This window comes from Panthera tigris, chromosome B4 (assembly GCF_018350195.1).
Source record: "Panthera tigris isolate Pti1 chromosome B4, P.tigris_Pti1_mat1.1, whole genome shotgun sequence".
Classification (NCBI taxonomy): Eukaryota; Metazoa; Chordata; class Mammalia; order Carnivora; family Felidae; genus Panthera; species Panthera tigris.
In genome coordinates this window covers 95,436,955-95,458,591 of record NC_056666.1, presented here as the reverse complement: position 1 = coordinate 95,458,591, position 21,637 = coordinate 95,436,955, and the positions used below count along the sequence as shown (strand labels likewise).

At 43.3% G+C, this 21,637-nt stretch overlaps 1 protein-coding gene across 2 annotated transcripts in view; it reads right to left on the bottom strand.

Annotated features, from left to right (window-relative positions):
• The window catches only part of TPH2 (tryptophan hydroxylase 2), a 105,507-nt gene that overhangs the window by 68,110 nt on the left and 15,760 nt on the right, over positions 1 to 21,637 (bottom strand). For both annotated transcript variants that reach the window (XM_015537566.2, XM_007082253.3), the window contains exon 6: positions 4,516 to 4,712. In XM_015537566.2, coding sequence (XP_015393052.1) covers positions 4,516 to 4,712 — 197 coding nt within the window. The remainder of the gene's footprint in view (positions 1 to 4,515; positions 4,713 to 21,637) is intronic.

Genomic DNA, 21,637 nt, shown 5'->3' with positions numbered 1-21,637 from the left:
ATTAAGCTTATAAAACAAGTTCATCCTGGGATTTCTGGTATCTACATGAAAATATTCCTGTTCTCAGGCCTCCTCAGACCCATAATTCTAACAATAATATGTTCATTCCAAAAGCTTTTCCTTTGGATTTTTCCCTAGAGAATATCAAAGACTTAAGTCTATTTTCTTCTTCTTCTTCTTTTCTATGCAATGAAACCGGTGTATCCCACATGTAGGACCTATGTGGGGGTGCACAGAGGATTGGTCCTTTTTTGAATAGTTATATATCTTATTTTTATATAATTTTTAAAAATATGTGACTAACATATCATCAAGAACTTTGAATTTGTGGATATCATTGCTTATAAAGTTTCCTTTTTAAATAAATTAGGTATTTATGGGGGCGCCTGGGTGGCTCAGTCAGTTGAGCATCCGACTTCGGCTCAGGTCATGATCTCACAGCTCGTGAGTTTGAGGCCCGCGTCAGGCCCTGTGCTAACAGCTCAGAGCCTGGAGCCTGCTTTGGATTCTGTGCCTCCCTCTCTCTCTGCCCAACCCACTCGCATTCTGTCTCTGTCTCTCTCTAAAATAAACATTAAAAATAACCCAGTGAAGAAATGGGCAGAAAACATGAATAGACACTTCTCTAAAGAAGACATCCGGATGGCCAAAAGGCACATGAAAAGATGCTCAACGTCGCTCCTTATCAGGGAAATACAAATCAAAACCACACTCAGATATCACCTCACGCCAGTCAGAGTGGCCAAAATGAACAAATCAGGAGACTATAGATGCTGGAGAGGATGTGGAGAAACGGGAACCCTCTTGCACTGTTGGTGGGAATGCAAATTGGTGCAGCCACTCTGGAAAGCAGTGTGGAGGTTCCTCAGAAAATTAAAAATAGACCTACCCTATGACTCAGCAATAGCACTGCTAGGAATTTACCCAAGGGATACAGGAGTACTGATGCATAGGGGCACTTGTACCCCAATGTTTATAGCGGCACTCTCAACAATAGCCAAATTATGGAAAGAGCCTAAATGTCCATCAACTGATGAATGGATAAAGAAATTGTGGTTTATATACACAATGGAATACTACGTGGCAATGAGAAAGAATGAAATATGGCCTTTTGTAGCAACGTGGATGGAACTGGAGAGTGTGATGCTAAGTGAAATAAGCCATACAGAGAAAGACAGATACCATATGGTTTCACTCTTATGTGGATCCTGAGAAACTTAACAGAAACCCATGGGGGAGGGGAAGGAAAAAAAAAAAAAGAGGTTAGAGTGGGAGAGAGCCAAAGCATAAGAGACTGTTAAAAACTGAGAACAAACTGAGGGTTGATGGGGGGTGGGAGGGAGGGGAGGGTGGGTGATGGGTATTGAGGAGGGCACCTTTTGGGATGAGCACTGGGTGTTGTATGGAAACCAATTTGACAATAAATTTCATATATTGAAAATAAATTAATTAATTAAAAAAAATAATTTTAAATAAATTAGGTATTTAAAAGTGAGTCAGTTAACAGACAAATACCACATACATTTACGTTATGCTTGCTAGGTGCCAATGAATGGTGCAGACTGAGCTCCCAGTGTCGGGTTGGTAAGGGTTGTGAAAATAACAGCAAGAACAAGAGCAATAATAACTAAGACTCTGCTGTGCTTAACGTATATCAGGAAATAACTATAGGGCTTCTAGGTATAGCGGTTATTTCCTTTCCCAGCCACCTTGCGAGGTAGATTAAAATTGTGATCTCCATTTCCAGAGAAGAAACTGAGGCACAGAGAGGTTAGGATAACTCATTGAGGTTACCCAGCCAAGAACTCAGCCCAGGAATTCTGCAGCCAGATTCTGTGCTATACCACACCGCCTCTCATCAAAATATTAAGTTGGGAGACAGATGTGGCAAAAATTATGGGATGGTATTCTAATTACTGGAGTCTGAGAAACAACATGGTAAAAAGTAATTCCCGTATATGAGCAATCAAGCCCATGGTAAATCTATAATACGCACATAACTCTGTGGGAAACAAAGAGGGACATGCCAGAGGCAAGGCCGTTAGGGAGAATATAATCCAGTTAAACAACAGCCTAAGACATTATGTAATTAGGCACTAATTAAGTGATACTGATTAGTGGTTCTCAGTCTCTTTGTCTTAGTACCCAATATGATGCGTGGTGTTCACACGTGGGGCTCTCCCATTGCACTAGGTGTGGTTCTCAGGGTACCTGCTCTCAGACCATGCCTGTCTCTCTCCCGATACACACATGATCTACAAAGAAATCTGAGAGGGAAAGGTCATGGTGACTGTTATGCTCAGGATTCATAGAGGTGGCAGGACTTGCTCTGAGTCTTGAAGAATAGGTAGAATTTGATAGGTAGAGGAGTAATGAGTTTTCTAGCAAGAGACAGAACGTGAGCAAGGGTATGGAGAGCCCACAGGTAGAACAGAGGGTGTGTGCAGCATGGTTGTCACAGGAGACAATCTTGGCAAGCTGGGTCGGGGGCCTTGAATTGAGGCTGAGCCGTTCAGAACTTGATTATATACACCAGAGATCAGCACAGCATGGCCTATAGTCCAAATCCAGCTTGTTTTTCTATACCCCATGAGCTAAGAATAATTTTTACATTTTTTTTAATGGTCACATTTAAAAGGTTATCGAAGTACCTACATAATGGCCTCAATTTTGCCTCTTGGCCAACAAAAACTAAAATATTTACTATCTGGGCCTTCACAGAAAAAAAAATCCAGCCCCAGTAACATCAAAGGGGAGCCACTGATAGCTTCTGAGCAGAGATGCCAGGAAGGAAGTAATGCCTTAGGAAGCTTCATCTGGAAGCAGTGGACAAGAGGGTAGAGGGGAGAAGATACAGACATCAAGTCTGTAAAATAGGGACCTCAATTTGGGTGGTGACAGTGGGATGGAAAGAAAAGAGCAGGTTCATGATGGTGCCAAAGCTAGACGTGGCAATACCTGGAGACTGCGGTAAACTAAATAATAGCCCTCCAAAGATGTCCACATGCCCTAATGTTCTGAACCTGTGAATATGCGGCAAAATGGACTTTGCAGGGGTGATTAGGTTAAGAATTTTCAGATGGGGAGATTATCCTGGATGACTCAGGTGGGTCTGATCTAATTACAAGGGTCCTTACAAGAAGGACAGAGTTAGAGAAGGAGATGTGACAAAGGAAGCAAGAAGTTGGAACGGTGTAAGGAAAAGGCCAGGGGCCAAGGAATGCAGGTGGACTCGAGAAGCTGAAAAGGCAAGGAAATAGAAGCCTCCAGAAAGAATGCAGCCCTGCCAAGACCTTGATTTTAGACTTCTCACCTCCATCATTGTGAGGTAATGCAGTCACTATATCTGTGGTGACGTGTTACAGCAACGATAGGAAACGAGTGACCAAGACCATTTACACAGCTGGGAGGGTGGGTAGGAAGTCAGGGGAGGGGTCCTTAGAAGTGGGCCTAGTGAGTCTAGAGAATAAAGTATCACCAGTAGGGGTGCCTGGTTGGCTTAGTCGGTTAAGCGTCCAACTTCAGCTCAGGTTATGATCTCACACTCCGTGAGTTCAAGCCCCACGTCAGGCTATGTGCTGACAGCTCAGAGCCTGGAGCCTGCTTCGGATTCTGTGACTCCTACTCTCTCTGCCCCTCTGCCTCTCACTCTGTCTCTCTCTCTCTCAAAAATAAATAAACATTAAAAAAATTAAAAAAATAATAAAGTATCACCGATAGAAAGGGTAGGCAGGCAAGGAAGTGAGTCCCAGGAGAGGAGGAGGGCAACAAGGCTTCTGCTTTTACCACTGCTGCGATGGAAACAGGGGGAGAGGAAAGAACAGAGAACCCAGAGACTCAACCCCAGTGAAGCTCAGAGGACGGAGTGCAGCCACATGAAACCCCACCCCCATTGGCCACGTCCAGAAACTCTCCCAGTTGCTGTCCCAGGAGGGCCAGGGAGGAGAGTGACCATGCAGAGGACATGAACTTGAGGTATCACTGTACCTCATCTTGTTCTTTCCCATATCTGCCATGACTATGGTCCCTGGCACATAATTTACTCATACAAAAATTGCTTTGATTAATTGACTGGTTTCCCCCAAAGGAAAGTCACTAGTGTTCAAGATCACCCATGATATTTCTTCATGCAGTACATAATTTTTAACAAAGCAAATAAAATGTCACCTTTGAGGCCGATCTATCCCTATGTAGCCCCACAGAGTAGTTCCTGGATCAGAAAATCTCAAAGCTGAACTTGCAAACATCCTTTGGGGTTTACCACATAAACAGCCAACCATGAGAGAGCCCACCGCGCCCCTGAGTGGCATGAACAGCTGAGTCCCTCTCCCTGCCCATGGTCCCTGCTCTGCTTTCCGCAGGTGGTCCCAGGTATCACTGCTTCCGTGCTCTCTTTTTTAAATCAAAGGGAGTTTGTCCTTTTTTGTAAAAAGGGCCATTGCTGCAATGTGTGTCCTTGGTGGACAAACAAGGATGTTGGCTGTAAGAGAAGAGACAGCCTGTGTGAAGTCTTACCTTTCAGAAACACGGACACATCTTCGAGTTGAGGCACATTGTCCTCCCGGTAGCCACAGTGTTTAGTCAGCAGAGGGAAGTTTTTCAAATATTCCCGGCAAGCATGAGTGGGATACAGTTTGGAGAGCTCTCGGAACACAACGCCCCATGTTTTTGTTTCTTCCTCCGTGTACTCCACCCTGGGAATGGGCTGGCCACTGGGCAAGAGAGAAGACCGAAGAATGAATCTAGCTCTGTAACTGAGTTAAATGTATTCTCACTTCATACCTACCATTATTTTTTTTTAATTTTATTTATTGATTTTTTTAACATTTATTTATTTTTGAGAGACAGAGATAGAGCATGAGTAGGGGAGGGGCAGAGAGAGAGGGAGACACAGAATCCGAAGCAGGCTCCAGGCTCTGAGCTGTCAGCATAGAGCCTGATGCAGGGCTTGAACTCACAAGCTGTAAGATCATGACCTGAGCCAAAGTCAGACACCTAACCAACGGAGCTACCCAAACGCCCCAAGAATTATTTTTTTAAGTAAATTCTAACCTTCTAAATCTGTGTATTTGGACTCCTATATAAATGATTTGATTAAGTTATATCTTCACACATCCTTATGGAAACTGGATAGGATATATGTTCTTACACTGAGATCAATAACTAGTAAGAGTTCTGCGTTGGGAGAAACTGATTTAGGTACAAAGCTGTGCTCTGGAAGCCTTTTCTGCAATCACCTAACAGTGGCAATAAATGGATGTTTTCTCTAGAAAATGAAATTGCCTGTGGGTTCTCTTTCCCTTGTGGGAAAGTCGCCCTAATCTCTGAGTGTAATTTTGAGATTGTTTTGTTTAGTGAATAAAACGTCTGGGAAATGCTAAAAAACAAACAAACAAACAAACAAACAAACAAACAAACTATACTGAATTCTTGGGGTGTCTGGCTGGCTCAGTCAGTAGAGCATGTGACTCTTGGTCTTGGGGTTGTGATTTTGAACCCTACACTGGGTGTGGAGATTCCTTAAAAATAAAATCTTAAAAAAAAAAAACAACTATACTAAATTCTAAAGTGAGAGTTTTACAAACTTCCCAAGAGGGCCATTCATTACACATCATGTTGGTAGGTTCATATGTTAAGCTTTCTCACTTTACTAGAGGGGGTCAGCAAACTTCTTCTGCAAAAGTCCACAAAGTAAATATTTTTTAATGGTTATTATTTATTTTTGAGAGAAAGAGAAAGAGACAAACAGCCAGAGCATGAGCAGGGGAGAGGCAGAAAGAGAGGGAGACACCGAATCCAAAGTAAGTTCCTGTCTCTGAGCTGTCTGCCCAGAGCCTGATGTGTGGCTTGAACTCATGATCTATGAGATCATGACCTGAGCCTAAGTCAGATGCTCAACTAAGTCACCCAGGCGCCCCATATGAAATAAATATTTTAAATCTGTGTGCCATACAGTCTCTGTCAGAACTGTTCAAGTCTGCCATTGTATCTCAAAGACAGCCAGAGACAATATGTAAACAAATGAACATAGTTGAATCCTAATCAAACTTTCATTACAAGACCAGACAGCTGGCTGGAGTTGACCTACAAGCAGTAGTGCTGATGCCTGGATTAGAATATCAAGAGGAGGGGCGCCTGGGTGGCGCAGTCGGTTAAGCATCCGACTTCAGCCAGGTCACGATCTCGCGGTCTGTGAGTTCGAGCCCCGCGTCAGGCTCTGGGCTGATGGCTCGGAGCCTGGAGCCTGTTTCCGATTCTGTGTCTCCCTCTCTCTCTCTCTCTCTGCCCCTCCCCCGTTCATGCTATGTCTCTCTCTGTCCCAAAAATAAATTAAAAAAAAAAAAAACGTTGAAAAAAAGAATATCAAGAGGTGACTCAGGACTGGAACGGGCACCGAGAGCTTCCTGGAGGAGGCTAAGCCTTGTCCCAGGGAGGATTTGTGAGTTCCCGGACAGAAGGGTAAGGGGGAATTGCTGTTCTAACAGTAGCCAGTAGCCATGAGCAGGAAACAGAGCTCCTGAGGCAGCCTGGGACCAGTAGAAGGAGGGGAGTATGGAAATGTGCCTTTACAAAGCTACTGTTTGACAGACCAGAATCCAAATTTAGCCTCTGATGAAGATACCTATTTTAAACGTGAATTAGGGTTTGAGAAAACCTCTCATGACATACTCAACAGCCACCTGCAGCACCCCTCCCTCCCCGCCCCCCTCCCACTGCCCACCTTGGTTACTCAGTCAGAAGTTCTGGTCCTGCAGTCAGCACATATATGCACACAACATATGGAAGTCCAAATACATACACATCAAACTAGGAATTCTACCGCTGCCATCTACATAACCCAGCCTGCAGCAGGCAGCCACCACAGGAACCCAACCAGGCAGCGAATTGCCACTCAGGGTTGCAGCAGCTGCAGGGCGCCTTCAACAAGCTGGGACCACCAGGAGTACCCCCTGAGGAAGCAAAAAAAGGGAAGGAGACAATTACAAGATCAGGCTAACAAACAGATCCAGCAACCATTCTGTATACTTCAGTGCATTCCTGCCAAAATGCTTTCTGTTTAAATGTTAGGTCCAAATGTGGTTCCTACTGCCCCAAATAATTTTTATTTAAAAAAATATTAACTGCAGTACATGAGGGAAAACACACGTAAGAAAGAACAAGAAATTAGCATTTGCTTTCTCTAAGTACCAAGACTGGGGCTTATGCAAACCAAATTAGAACAAGATTAGCCTTGTTTAAATTTGGCTGTTGATAACAAATAAAAAATTACAACCTGGCAAATATTTGCGGAGAAGATCAAGACTGCTAAGACTTAGCATCTATGATAAGTTTAGAATGAAAGCTTGGAATGGAAAGGTAAAAATAGAAAGGATGTGATGAAATAAATATACAAACGGTCTGCCTCTGGTTCCAGAAAATTCAACAAAATCTATTTGAGTCAGGTAAGCCAATAAAACTAATAAGAGCTATGCACAATCAGAAGTTAGGAGAGCGATGAGGCTGAAACAATAAATGAAATATTGAGACGACATTTGAAAAGAATCGTTAGGTCAAACTTTTCCCTTCGATACTAATCTGCAAACCTTTCAAAGGGGAGCTGAATGTAGCCCACAGCAAACAGCAGAAGGAAAGCAAGTGTGAGGGAGAATGGGAACAAAGAGTTTTACAGATCTGTTACTGAGTAACGAATCTCCAGGGTCAGTCTTGGGTATATGAAGAGTCTTGTACATTTTCATTTGTGTCCCCTGTCTGTCCTGCCTGGGTGGCTAATTAGCCTACTCCCTGAGTTCTCGGCTGCCTGTATGGCTGCTACCCCAATGGCAGGTAAGGCTGACCCTGATCGTATTGAGACAGCTCATTCCACTGTAGTCCCTACCCCCCACCCCCAGGTAACTAGGTAAATGTTTAAAAAAATTTCTGACGTTTATTCATTTTTGATAGAGACAGAGTGTGAGCGGGGGAGGGGCAGAGAGAGAGGGAGACACAGAATCTGAAGCAGGGTCTAGGCTCTGAGCTGTCAGCACAGAGTCTAGCATGGGGCTTGAACTCACAGACCATGAGATCATGACCTGAGCTGAAGTCGGATGCTTCACTGGCTGAGCCACCCAGATGCCCCTCTAGGTAAATGTTTAGGGGCGCCTGGGTGGCTCAGTCGGTTGGGCGTCCGACTTCAGCTCAGGTCACGATCTCACGGTCCGTGGGTTCGAGCCCCGTGTCGGGCTCTGGGCTGATGGCTCAGAGCCCGGAGCCTGTTTCCAATTCTGTGTCTCCCTCTCTCTCTCTGCCCCTCCCCCGTTCATGCTCTGTCTCTGTCTCAAAAATAAAATAAACATTAAATAAATAAATAAATAAATAAATAAATAAAAGCCAACAGCATCACAAAGCAAATCCTAATTTGATCCATTTAATTTCTATCATTAATATTCAAAATACCAATATCCAAGCAAAAACAAGAAATTTCCTATTTTTCTCTGTAGTTAGTAAGAGTATATAATTAAACCCCATCCTTGAGGGCTCACTATGGGCCAGACACTTTTTTAAGGTTAAGTGATTTTTTTATTAATTAGTCCACTTGAGTCTCACAACAACCCTGTGTGGTAGACACTATTATTATCCCCATTTACAGATGAGGAAATTGAGGCTCAGAGAGATTAGGCTATTTGTCCTAAAATCATGGAGCCAGGCTTAAAACCCAGTCAGTCTGGCTCAAGATTGTCTGTAGTCTTAATTAATTGGTATACACCAATGAAATAAAAAATGTATTCCAGACACCAACTTGTTTTCATGTACCAAACTGAAATAAGACTTATAGGTATGTATATTTATATATAGAAAAGCTACTATACAATCATATTAATAATGGTCCTTCATTTTTTTATAGATCACGTAAAGCATGTCCGTATTTATTCACTTATTTAACCCTTTCAGTATGACTGGAGATACTGCTTAGAGCACTAGGAAAGCATATATGTTTTTAAAACTTTGAAATTTGACATTTGGAAAAATTAAAACTGTAGTCATGGGGAAAACAGAATGCCTTGCCCTTCTTTGCCCTTGTCATAGATTAATGTATTTTTGTGTGTGAATTATATATGAAAAGGATGACAGGAGGGTGTTCTGATCTTTTTAGGGCTTATGTTATATACCCATAATCATTTCATATCTATCTATGGGTACACATTCTAATGTATATGTAACAGGTATCATATTTCAGCATCCTTAATCTCTGCTCTGGCCCAAAACTAAAGTCACTTAAGTACTTCACATTCTAGAGAAAGCCCCTAGCAGCTGGAGCTGGCCAGCCCCTTGCAGGGCTTATTAAAAGGCAGCAGAAATGGTCCTACTTCTAAAAAAGTTCTCTCAGGGGTGCCTGGCTGCCTGGCTGCCTGGCTGGCTGGATAGAACACGCAACTCTTGATCTCGGGGCTATGAGTTCGAGCCCCACGTTGAGTGGAGAGGTTACTTCAAAATAAAATCTTAAAAAAAAAAAAAGTTATCTTCTACCATCCTTCCCACTTCACCCCCAAACCTCACCCACCAGTCTAACAGGATATAAGAGATGTGCAGGATTGTGGGGAAGGCCAGCCTTTGAGGAAAAGGCAGGTTCTTTCCCCTTACCCAAGTGAGGAGGGTAGGCTGTGCGCATACATGTCAAACATTTAGAGGGACCGCCCACAAGAAGTGGGGCCTGGCATCTCATTTCCCAGCTGGACCCTGGCAGAGCAGCAGGACCATGGGACCCCCCCTCTGGTGTGGCCACCAGTGGAGCAGCAGAGGACAGGAGGGTATCTGGAAGCTAGGAGTAGAGTGCTCTATGGGAAAGAAGAGGGGCCCTTTGACATGTGTCCTCTGAAATTGGAAGTTCACAGGAACGTGGAGCCAGATGCCCAGCAAAATCTAGAGATTTTGGTGGAATCCAATGTGATGTGCCTGGGAGGAAAATGCAGAGGCCTCAGCCCCTCTAATTCTGCTCAGTCCTCAGGAGGCAGAAGTGCCTCCCAACACTCCTGCTTTGTGAGGGGTTCATTTCCAAGCTCTGGTGCACACAACCTGGAGAAGGGGTTGGTGGTGTGGCCACTGACAAGGCCAAGGGGATGCAGGGCGCATGTCTGTAAGGATGGAGGTGGGGGGAAGGGTGCAGCCCCAAGAAACTATACATCACGCTCTGCAGAGACCATATCAACAGAGACCACCCCAGCAGAAAGGATCTGTCTAGACCCGGGTAATCCTTGTTCTAACAATCCTGTAAAAAGTTCTCAGCCACCTCCCTCCCTCCTTTTAGCTTCTAACTCTAGAGGAACGAAGTCTTTGAAGAGAGAAGAAAAGGTGTCTCAGAACCAGCACACGCACATTTACACACAGACACATTCACTCCAAATAACAGAGGGGGAAGGAGGATACACTTTGAATCAAGTTTGAGATTAATCTTTTTTTAAATGAATGGGACTAGGCTTTAAATACCCAAATGAGACTGTACTAATAATTGAAAATGACAGCAAATTAGATGTTGCTAAGGAACTTGCTTCCCAGCAGGAAAGTAGAATTCAACACAACACAGTTGAAAGCAGTGAGTGGGGAAAATAAAAACATTTTACCGTTGGTATAAACCCCAACAAGATGAGACTTCTCAACAAACTAATGACATGTAAATATTATAATTAGATCTTTAGGGAGTCTCCTCCATGTATATGGAATTAGTTGGGATTCCACAATTCTCAATAACCGCCAAAATGATTATTCACAGATTCCTAAATTACTGGAGAAAAATAGATCCAACTTTCGGTAGCTTCTATTCACTGCCGATTCCGTTCCCTTACGAAAGATGGTGAATTAAGGCTTTATAAACACAATAGGGAACCAGTGCTCGGTGAAGACAATACCAGGGAAAGGACTACAGTGGTCACCGTAGATTTGAGGCTTGATGATGGGAAAAAAGAAAACCCTGGTGCAATATGTTACTCAGAGATGACTAGGAACCTCCTTTGTAAATATTGAAGGCTGTGGGAGGCATCTTTCTGCCTATAAATTTAAATGCCACGCTTCCTAAAGGTGGGGATGATTCTGAAAAACCTGCCTTGTCCCCACAGAGAGAAGAAAGTGGAAAGTACAGAGACAAACATAACTGGGGACAGGTACATTTATAGTCATTGTAGGCAAGTCCCGAGCTTGTTAAAGTTGTTTAGCAAATACATTTTTGCTACTGAAAGCCAGGGACATACACATACCGCTGGGAGGCTGAAATTATGGGAGTTCTTTCAATAGCCAGATGAATAAGGCAACAATGCCTTTTGTTTTACGTAACTATTTCTTTGATCTTCTGCTCCAGCAGGTCCAACCACAAGACATTTTTCTTATACATTTTTTTTTAATGTGGGGGATTGGAAAATACTTGATTCCAGCGGTACATCCTGGCTGCCTCCTGGAGTCCTTGCTGGTGGGATTCCAAATGTGAGATGCACTCTCTTTGCTTATATTATGTTATCTTTAGAGGAATTCCAGAGTCCGGAAGCAATTCCCTTATTCAGGGGAGGAAGATGTAACAGGCTGCAACTGATAGTATTTACATCAAGATGGCAACATTGGCTGAAACACAAGGCAGATTGTGCTCTTTGAAAACAGTTGGATCTCCTCGGTGGCAAGAACCAAGCAGAGCAGAAGGTAAACAGAGAATTGGTTAAAGGGACGGGGGAATCTGATAGAAACAGGAATGAACTCATTTTCTATTTGCTTTCATTACATGCTCCTCGGGCCAGGAGATGCCTCACTTATTCAACAGCTGTTTATCTGCCTGGAATAGACTATCCCTCTCCTCTCTGCCTCATCTTTTCTCTCTTCCTCACCTTAGGCAGTTCTCTTGATTGACACTTCCACCTGGGGGTTTGCAGAAGGGAAATGAGAAGAGATGAAATGTAAAAATCCATCAACTTTGCAACTCATTAGCAATTAGCAGCTCCGCTAAGGGTTTGAACCAGGCCTTTGGAGGAAGAGTATGGAAACATAAAGGCAGGAAGTCTCTGTCTCTGCTCCTTCTTGACTTATGATGCACCCACATGCTGCCCTCCTCAACGAGCAATGTGCAGCATACCCTGAATTCTGCATAACTTTCAGGGAGCTTCTGTAATCCATCCTCTTTCCTTCCCATCCAAGAAAACATAGAAGAACATAGAAGAGTAAGACTGACATTATTCTAACTTATAAGACTAATCTTTATCTTGATCCAATGGAATTTTTTTAAAAGAAACATTCATCATTCACAAAATTTACTATCAATTGTTACCAAGAATGTTACACTTCATACAACTGAGGTGTGAGTCAGTCGCTTCTGATTCTGGTGTAACTGGTGACCATAATGTCATCCAGTTCTGTGCCAGTTGGTACCCCCTTCATGAAACAGTAGCACCTGCAACCAGGTGTCCCCAGACTAGAGTTGTAAAGGTCCACAATTGTTCAACAGGAAGATGGCTTATGCTTCCGGGACTGGAAAAAATGTTGCCACAAACCAGAACAAACAAAATCCTAAGAAGTGGATGGATTCCATTAAAATTTAACCAAAAAGCAAATGCCATTTTTTCTGATTTCCAAAAGCCAAGGGAAAAACGTCTAAAGCTCCTGCATTTGATAAAATTACACTTCAGAATTCAGACCATAAAGGACACTCAATAACTTTATGATGAAATACTGTCAGCAATACCAGGGAGATGGGGTGGGGGAAGTAACGTATCCAAATATAATACTCGACTAAGTCTACTCCCCCATTACAATATACGCTCCTTGAAGGCAGGGATTTTTGTTTGCTTCGTTCATTTTTGTATCCCTGTCACCCAGAGAAGAGCCTGGAATATACAGGTGTTCAACAAATGTTATTTGTTGAATAAGTAAATCAATCAATCAGACTAAAGCAAACCACAAATTTAAGGGTTGAGAAAAATTATAGGTATGTACCACAAAGTCTGGCAGATATGTATTTGTCTTACTGCATCTACACTGTCAGCGCAGAGCCCCACACGGACTCCATCTCACGAACCGTGAGATCATAACCTGAGCTGAAATGAAGAGTCGGACGCTTAACCAACTGAGCCACCCAGGCACCTCCCTGCCTCATGTTGTAATTGCTATCAAAAAAGTAAGTCCAAAGACCTTGATATTTTAGTACGTTTTCTGGTAGCTTCCAATTATCCCTATGTACTACATACTTTATATGTAAGGGTTTCTTTTTTCTAATTTTCTTAACTCCGGCTTCCCAGGCATTGTCACCTATCCTACTTGTAGCCTAAATTTTCATCAGGAAACAAAGCAACATCTACAAACCCAAGGGGACATAAAAGCCAAACTTAGCTGAACACAGGGATGTTTCCTTTGCTGGACATCTTAAGGAATGAACTTTCAAAGATATTTTCAAAGACACAGAGCATGATGATTGAATGCTATTTTTCTAAAAGGAAAGTCACAAATCAGTACAGTGACATAACAACCATCTGTGTTATATCAGGATTTCAAGCCATTCGAGTTGCCTGACATAAATAAAGTGGCTTGATGAGAGTTCATTTGGTAAGGAGACGGGCAGCCCGAGATGGCTACGCTACGCCATAGAGTAAACATAAAGGCACAAACTCATTTTCAGCTAGTCCCCTAGGCCAGTCAGGTAAAGAGCATTTGTGATCACATATTTTATTTGCTTTTGCAAATGAGTTTTGCGCACATGAATTCTCGCAAATGAGTCTATGGGCCCTAAGGAACTTTCAGATGGTGGCAAACAAAAACGTTAGTTTGTTTTGTTCACATTGTTAATATTGGTGCTGCCTTTACAAGAGCATAATGAAAATAAACTATTACACCTAGGGAGCCTCGGGGAGAGTGAAAATTTAACTCCTGGAAATTATTTGTTTTTATGTGTCCTATGCACCCCAGGATAGGGCTTCCCACCATTTTCTCGCCTTGCAGAAAGCCCTCTTCACATTCTAGAGGAGTGATTTTCTTCCACCAAAACTATCATGATATTAAATACAAAGAGCAACAACAATGGGTCTAACATCCATCGATGCGTGCCTGTTCAACATACAGAAGGAAGTGGAACTCAGAGAATACAATCCAGAAAAGAGCTGCAATTCAATAGCAGCCAAAATCTCAGGGCACACTGGAATGAAGAGACCCAGCCCAGGGTCTCCAAGGACTCCAAATGTAATCCCATACATCTTGCATCATGACCAACAGGGACCAAACATTGCTAATTACTGGGCCTTGATGTCTTTTAGCGGTGGATGAGTGAATATGGTTACCCTACAGTTCATGGCCCTAAGGAAACTGATAATAGCATCCATCCATTCATTTAACTGTAACAATAACAGGAACATAATAGCATATCACATGGATAATGTCATATAATGCTCACCTTCTCAAGTAATTAAATGGCTGTTAGTATCCCTATTTTATGGTTGAGGAAACTGAAGCTTACAGACATAGTCATCTCTCCAAGATCAAACAGCCAGTAAGTGGCCCAGCAGGGATTCAGATTATAGAAGGCTAGCCCTAGGGACCCCACACTTCACCAACACACCTCAGTGCAAGGTACTAAGTACCTAATGTGTAGGGAGCATGGAGGTTGGCTTCTGTTTCCTCATTTGAAACTGAGGGAAATAAGACAACCATACAATGCTGAGAAGATCACATGATGTCATCTGGAAAGCACCTGGGCCAATGCCTAGCACCTAACAGGTACTCAGTACAGTTGGATCCCTTTCTCCAGGCAAAAAGGAATGAATAAAATCTCATCACTTCCCTGCAGGGTTGGGAATAGGTCTGAAGACAAAACAACACTCTTCTGTATAAATCCATACACCTCTCAGACAGGACTCGTGGAAAATAATTTTAATCCTTCATGTTCCTGGAAATCATTTTAAAGTAAAATACTCATATCTCATTCCCTGTGAAAGAAGTTAGAATTTGGTGCAACTCCTGTCCTTGTCAGTGACACCAGGCCATACTGTGCTAATGTTTTCCCCAGCTGTGGGAGCCATGTTATAATCAGACAACATCCTACTGAGGCATTCATGCACATCTAAAAAACCCGCCAAGCCCAAAATTTGAAAAGGAGAAACCTTTTCCAAATCAATTTCCCCTTTTGTCTTTCTTTCAATTCTCAGGCTCCCTTCCTTTCAGCCATTGAGCTGAACTTCAGGTAGAGAGAAACATTTGGCATGAAAATGATTCTTCCATAAAGCCTGACATCTTTTAAATACTTCCAAGAACTATGCATTTCAAATACACTGAGACTTCTGTAGAGAGAATAACTTTTTAAAAACCCAATCATTTAATTCTTCTGCTCTTGTTTTCAACCTGTGTATAATATCATCTATGTCAGATGGAAGTTGCTAAATAGATAGAAAAAAAAGAAAAAAAAAGAAAAAGAAAAAGAGGCATGGCCTCCTGAGCAGAGAAAGATATTTAGATTCTCCAGAAGAAGCACTCTTGAAAATCCTAATGTGACCTTCCTCAGAAACCATTGCAGTCATCTGGGAAATGACCCCAGCACAACAAATATTTGGTTTTGTTCTACTTTTCAATTTACCGCTCCATTTCAGAGAAATTAAAGCATCAACAATTGGTGTTTATGCAGGAGTCACAAAGTACCCAAACAGCCACATATATCTCAGTTTCATTCAAAACCTGGGAAAGCAAATCAATGGAGGATAATGGAATGGGATACAATTAGCTCAGTAGGGGAGAAAACATATTTGCCTTCTAAGGTGTGTCTCCTAAAAAGGCAGAGAAGGGAAAAAAAATTAAAGCTTGGGCCCACATCACAACAAAGCCCACAATTCATCAAGGTGACCATCTGCCAGCAAAACTGATGAGGAAAATAGAACTAAGGATAAAAACTTGCCGCCCCCCACCGTTAAGTTTTCTTCCCTGTTAAGAAAGCAGAACTTTTCCCTTTCATTCTTCCACCACCTTCTATTTGTGATGTTTCCAATTAAGATTCACCTATCTAAAAATAGGTAGTGTGGTGCTCATAACTCCTGTTAGTAATGTATTCCTTTTAGCTACATTCTGAAACCAAGCAGGATCCATAAATCATGACTTTTCTCCCATGAAATGAGAAATGCTAGGGTCACCTGAAATTTCTAGGAAGGTGGAGAAGTGGAGCCACCCCAGTTATACTTCTGCAAGTTGCAATAATTGCAAATGCCTCCTAGGAAAGACACAGCATCGGTAATCCTCCAGCTCAAACAAAAGCTAAGTCGCCACAGGTTCCTGAGGTCGGGAAACCCCCGTGTGGACAGTCGTGGGCGCGGGAGGTAAGCGCAGGGTGGCATCGGCTCTACCAGTATCTGCCAAACAGTTCTACTGGAGGTCTGGAGCCTGCCTGTGTCTCTGATCTGTCCCCCTCCTTCCTTTTCTTTGCAAACCTAGGGGACTCCTGCAGAGTCATGTAGCGCAAGAGGAAACAGAGAAGACCTCCCAAGAAGTGAGATGCTGGCTTGGAAGTCACATCCATTCCATACTATGTATCTATTCAACATCTTCAAGGGCTTGGCATTTCAGTCCCAGAAAGTTGTGTTGACATGTGGTATCTGGGGCTGTGGGTGGGGGAAGAGGAGGATGGCAAAATAGCCCTCCTCTGCTTTGGTGAGAAGAGGAGGTTAGAATCATCGCCAGTCCATGCTGAATGAGAGGACTCTCTCTCTCTCTCTGATGGAGCAGAGTAGAATATTCGCAAGCTCACCCAAATTGAATGTGCCTGCTGGGCTGGTGATTGCACTTTTCAAATATGCCAGTCCCCATTTGGGGCTGTTTTGTTTTAGAGTCTCTGTGTAGCTGTCTACTTACGCTCACAGCAAACGAATCACAAAGGGTGCGATTCTATTAAATCAAAAAATCAAGAAATAAATAGTTTGGCGACTAGAAAAAGCCAGGGAGGGACAAATCCCTGGCAGTTGTTTTTCAAGCTTCAGCGAAGCTGTGTTTATTTCCCTCCATCATCTATCCCACAAGGGGCAGGCCTCAGGCAGGACAGGAAGAACACAGGACCTGGCAGGCCGGGCGAAATTGCTACACAGTTTGGGACATGGCTCTACCTCGCCAGGGCCAGGTACATGTTCCAGGCACCCTGTGACATGGCTTAGCCTTGAAGTCAGACTGGCTGGTTTAAGTCCTGGCTCCATAAAGCCTTAAGTGAACCGAACACATACAAGAACTGTGCATTTCAAATATGCTGAGAATTCTGTAAAGAGAATGACTTTTTAAAATGCCAAGTCTTAGTTCTGTGACTGCTATTTTCGACCTGTGTATGATATCACCTATGTCACATGGCAGTGCTACAGACATGGCTTCTTGAGCAACGATGGAGAGTGTCTTTAAGAGAAGTACACTTGAGGGGGGCCTGGGTGGCTCAGTTGGTTGAGTTTCCGACCTTGGCTCAGGTCATGATCTTAGTTTGTGAGTTCGAGCCCCTCATCGGGCTCTGTGCTGACAGCTTAGAGCCTGGAGCCTGTTTCAGCTTCTGTGTCTCCCTCTCTATGCCCCTCCCCTGCTCATGCTGTCTCTGTCTCTCAAATATAAAATAAAACATTTTGGGGCACCTGGGTGGCTCAGTCGGTTAAGCGTCCGACTTCGGCTCAGGTCATGACCTCGTGGTTCGTGAGTTCGAGCCCCGCGTCGGGCTCTGTGCTGACGGCTCAGAGCCTGGAGCCTGTTTCAGATTCTGTGTCTCCCTCTCTCTGACCCTCCCCCGTTCATGCTCTGTCACTCTCTGTCTCAAAAATAAATAAACGTTAAAAAAAAATTTTTTTTAATAAAATAAAACATTTTAAAAAATTTAAAAAAAGAGAGAGAGAAGTACACTTGAGAGTCCTGTAAGCAACCTTATTCAGAATCTATTCTGGTCATCCGGGAAACAAACCCAGGCCTACAATATTCACTTTGTTCTTCCTACTCTTCAACTGATTGCTCAATTTCAGGGAAGTTAAAGCATCCACAGCTGGTGCTTATGCAAGTAACATGATCAGCTGTGTCACCTTTAGCAGATTTCTTAAGGTCTCTGAACCTCAGTCTTCTCATCTTCAAAATGAGCACAATAATGGCACCTATCCCAAAGGTTTTTTTGTGAGGTTAAATGAGCAAACATAAGCAAAGTGTTGAGCACAGTGTCCAGCACATGGCAGGAATTTTACTGAAAGAAGCAAAAACTACCCGAATATGCCAACTGAGTGGTATCTACAGTGAACACTCCTACCACCATCAGCCATTCAGGGATTGAGCCAACACAGTCCAGATGCAACCCGCACCCTCTAATCTTAGCTGAAACTCACTGGCCTGGGAAGGCCTTGGAGAGAGGGCCAATGTTTCAACTGAAGAAGCGAGCTGCATGCAGGAGTTACGTGAAACTGAAAAGTGTACACACACACACACACACACACACATACACACATATATTTTTGAAAAGCTCCTTTAACCCAGCCCACCATGGAGCCTGAAATTCCCTGATTTATTCACTCCTTAAGGTCCTTTATTCATTTTAAATGAGCTTAACGAATGATTACACAGATTCGAGGAACACCAGCTACTTAACACATGATAATAATAATCACATCTACTATAGATGCAACCCCAGCTTACACCAGCCAGCACCTGGGCCCTGTAATCACTGGTAATCCCCCCAACCAACAAGGTGGGTAAATATCGTGCCCGTTTTAAGGTAAGAGCACCGAGACGCAGAGAGACTAGGTCAGCGCTCATGGCCCCCGAGCATATTTGGTGGAGCAGGAGTTCAAACCCAGTTCCCTCTAGCTCCAAAGTCTATCCGTTCTTCCACATGTGCTGCCACACCTGTGCTCTCATGAGGAGGACTTCTACAGACAGTACACTAGACCCAGTGTGGCGGAGCTGTTCGAGAGGGTCTTGAAGAAATAAAATTGAACACAACCTCGGTATATGGCAGCCAACCTCCTTCGCCTCCAGTGAAGCCTGACTCCTGGCCTCTATCCCATGTGTCCCCTCCCATAGGGTGGCAGGGTTGGGCAATGAAAACAAGAGAATACATCAGGAGTGATGGTATGTCCCTTCTGAGGCTACGTCACAAAAGGCATGGTAGATTCTACCTTGCTTTCCTTTGGGCCACTTGATTTGGGGGAAGCCAGCTGCCCTATCTTGAGGACACTTGGCAGCCTAGCGGAGGGACCCATGTTGTAAGAAACTTTGGCATCCAGCCAACAGCCATGTGCATGACCGTATTGGAAATAGATCTTCCAGCCCTAAGCTTTCCCTGGTCAATACTTTGACTCCAGCTTCATGAGAGGCCCTGATCCACAACCACTCAGCTAAGCCCCCTCTAATTCCTGGCCCTCAAAAACTTTGTGAGATAGTAAATTGTTGTTTTAAGCTGCTCAATTTGGGGGTCATTTGTTATACGGCAATAAATAACCAATGCAGTGTAAAAAAATCAGACAATTTCAGGGCCTAAAGAGAGTCTTGGCCAAGGGGAATGGAGAAGGGTACTAACCAAAAGGTAATACAAAGATTTGGAACATGCGGGTAGACAAAAAGGAGAGACCAGTTGAAGTGAGAAAAATTAGACTAATATTAGCAAGCACTTATGTAGCATTGCCTATATGGTGTTCTAAGTACTGTTAATATATTAGCTCACTTAATCCTTTTAACAACCCTAAAAAACAGTAGTAGAGTTACCCCCTGTATCCCAGATATGGAAACTGAGGCAAAAAGACAAATCATTTGTAGGAGTCACTCAGCTGGCAAGTGTTTAAAGCCGGAATTCACCCCAGGCTTCTGCACTCTTAAGCACACCACACACTGCCTCCCACGTTGAAAGAAAAACCAGAGAAAGCAACCAAGGCCCTCCAAGTGGGCCAGGAGTCTGAGTAAACCCCAGGCTTTTGGTGTAGACTCTTTGATTATTGTTTTGAGAGAGATAAGAATAAAGTACACTGTATGGCAATGTTCCATTGATTTCATTGAATCTTCAAAACACTCCCAGGAGAAAGGCAGAAGAGATAGTATTATCCCCAACTCACAGAGGAGAAAACTAAGGCTGCGAGATGGACTGAAGTGGTTCCCTGACTTCATTTGAAGTCAAATGAGTTTTCTTGGCAGGTCAGGGAATTTTCCAGCTTGAAGCAAATTCTGACCGTTTTGAATCTCCCTTGTTTACCTCACCCTCTGACATTGCATTTACCTATTTACATTTCAGATTCCATGGACTAAAAATAAATAAATAATAAATAAAAGAGGACGTAGCCCCTTGAGAAGGACGGAAGGTTCATGTACTCCCTTAATTTCAACCAGAAGAAAGTACATCCATAACAAAACACAATCACAATAATATTCAAAATCAATTTAAGCAAACAAGAGTGGCATAATTAAAGTCAGAGCTCGGGGCCTCTTTCCAAGAGAGTAAGATGGATTGACATAACTCCCACCCCCCACACACCAAAAATATAATTAAATATGCATGCATACTGTTGAGGAATAATCGTTATAATAGCCCTCAAAGAAAAATGCTTTTATTTCTAGTCAATTGAAAAAAAATGTATTGCTGATTCTTCTTCCCCAATAATCTAGCAATTGTGAAAGCTACAGAAATGCAGCAAAGCTAATGCCAAGGTTAAAATATGAAGGTGCCAATGACAGAAAGCTGGATAGTTTCAGACAGACCTAACAGCTACCATATCACAGTCATAATTTTCTCTTCCTCCACATGCCATCTGCCCCCCACGCACTTCCATTTTCTCTGAACAGTCTGCACGCACATCGCACCATCTAATCGAGGGGTACTTCTTTTTCTGTTTATCCAGGAATTTCTTCTATTTGGGTTGGGGAGAACAGGGGGTGATTCGCATTCTCTCACACAGGATTTTAGAAACAGTGCCCTCTCAATCCAGGGCGTTCATTCTCAGGTCTTCTATGGAGAAGTATTTGCACTAATGAATGTTTTCCTCTGCTGTTATTGGTGAGGCAATTAGGCCTTCCCGACACTCGTGGCCACACGGCTCAGGCATGTCTGCAGGCAGTGGTGGACCTCTGGGTAATCAATCATGTTTCTCAGCAGCGCTGTCAATCAGAGACTCGCCTGAGTGGCACCCATCGACGGTTCTCAGCGTGCCGACACCTTCCCTGCTCCCTCTCCTCTTTCGGGTTCATGGTAATGCACACTTTGAGCCTGCTGTTTTTTCATCATAGACTGGAATTTTTTCATTTCCTCTGCTTGTGTTGATTCTTTCCCCCTGTTTTATCCTTTCAAGACTATCACAGAAAATACAGTATTCAACACGAATCCCCCGGAGGGCTTCTTGGCCATGGTTTCAATATCTATTATTCTGCATTTCAGTTCTCTTCCCTCCCTAAACCCTCAGCACCTCACACTACATCGTGCCAATCCCTACAACAACCCCAACCATCGGTACTCCATCTCTGTCTGTATCTCTCACCATATATTTGCCTGCTCAGGGTCCAGAAAGCCTTAACTAATTATTAAGGGGAATTGAATTGCTCTCCACCTGTCAGAACGGCCCCTAATTTTTATCACCGGACTAATTTGCTGGGACATCTCATGCTGGATTTTTCAGGACCACGTCAATTTTAACTAATCTGCTTCTCAGACCGGAGGTTCCAAGCTTCGGATTGG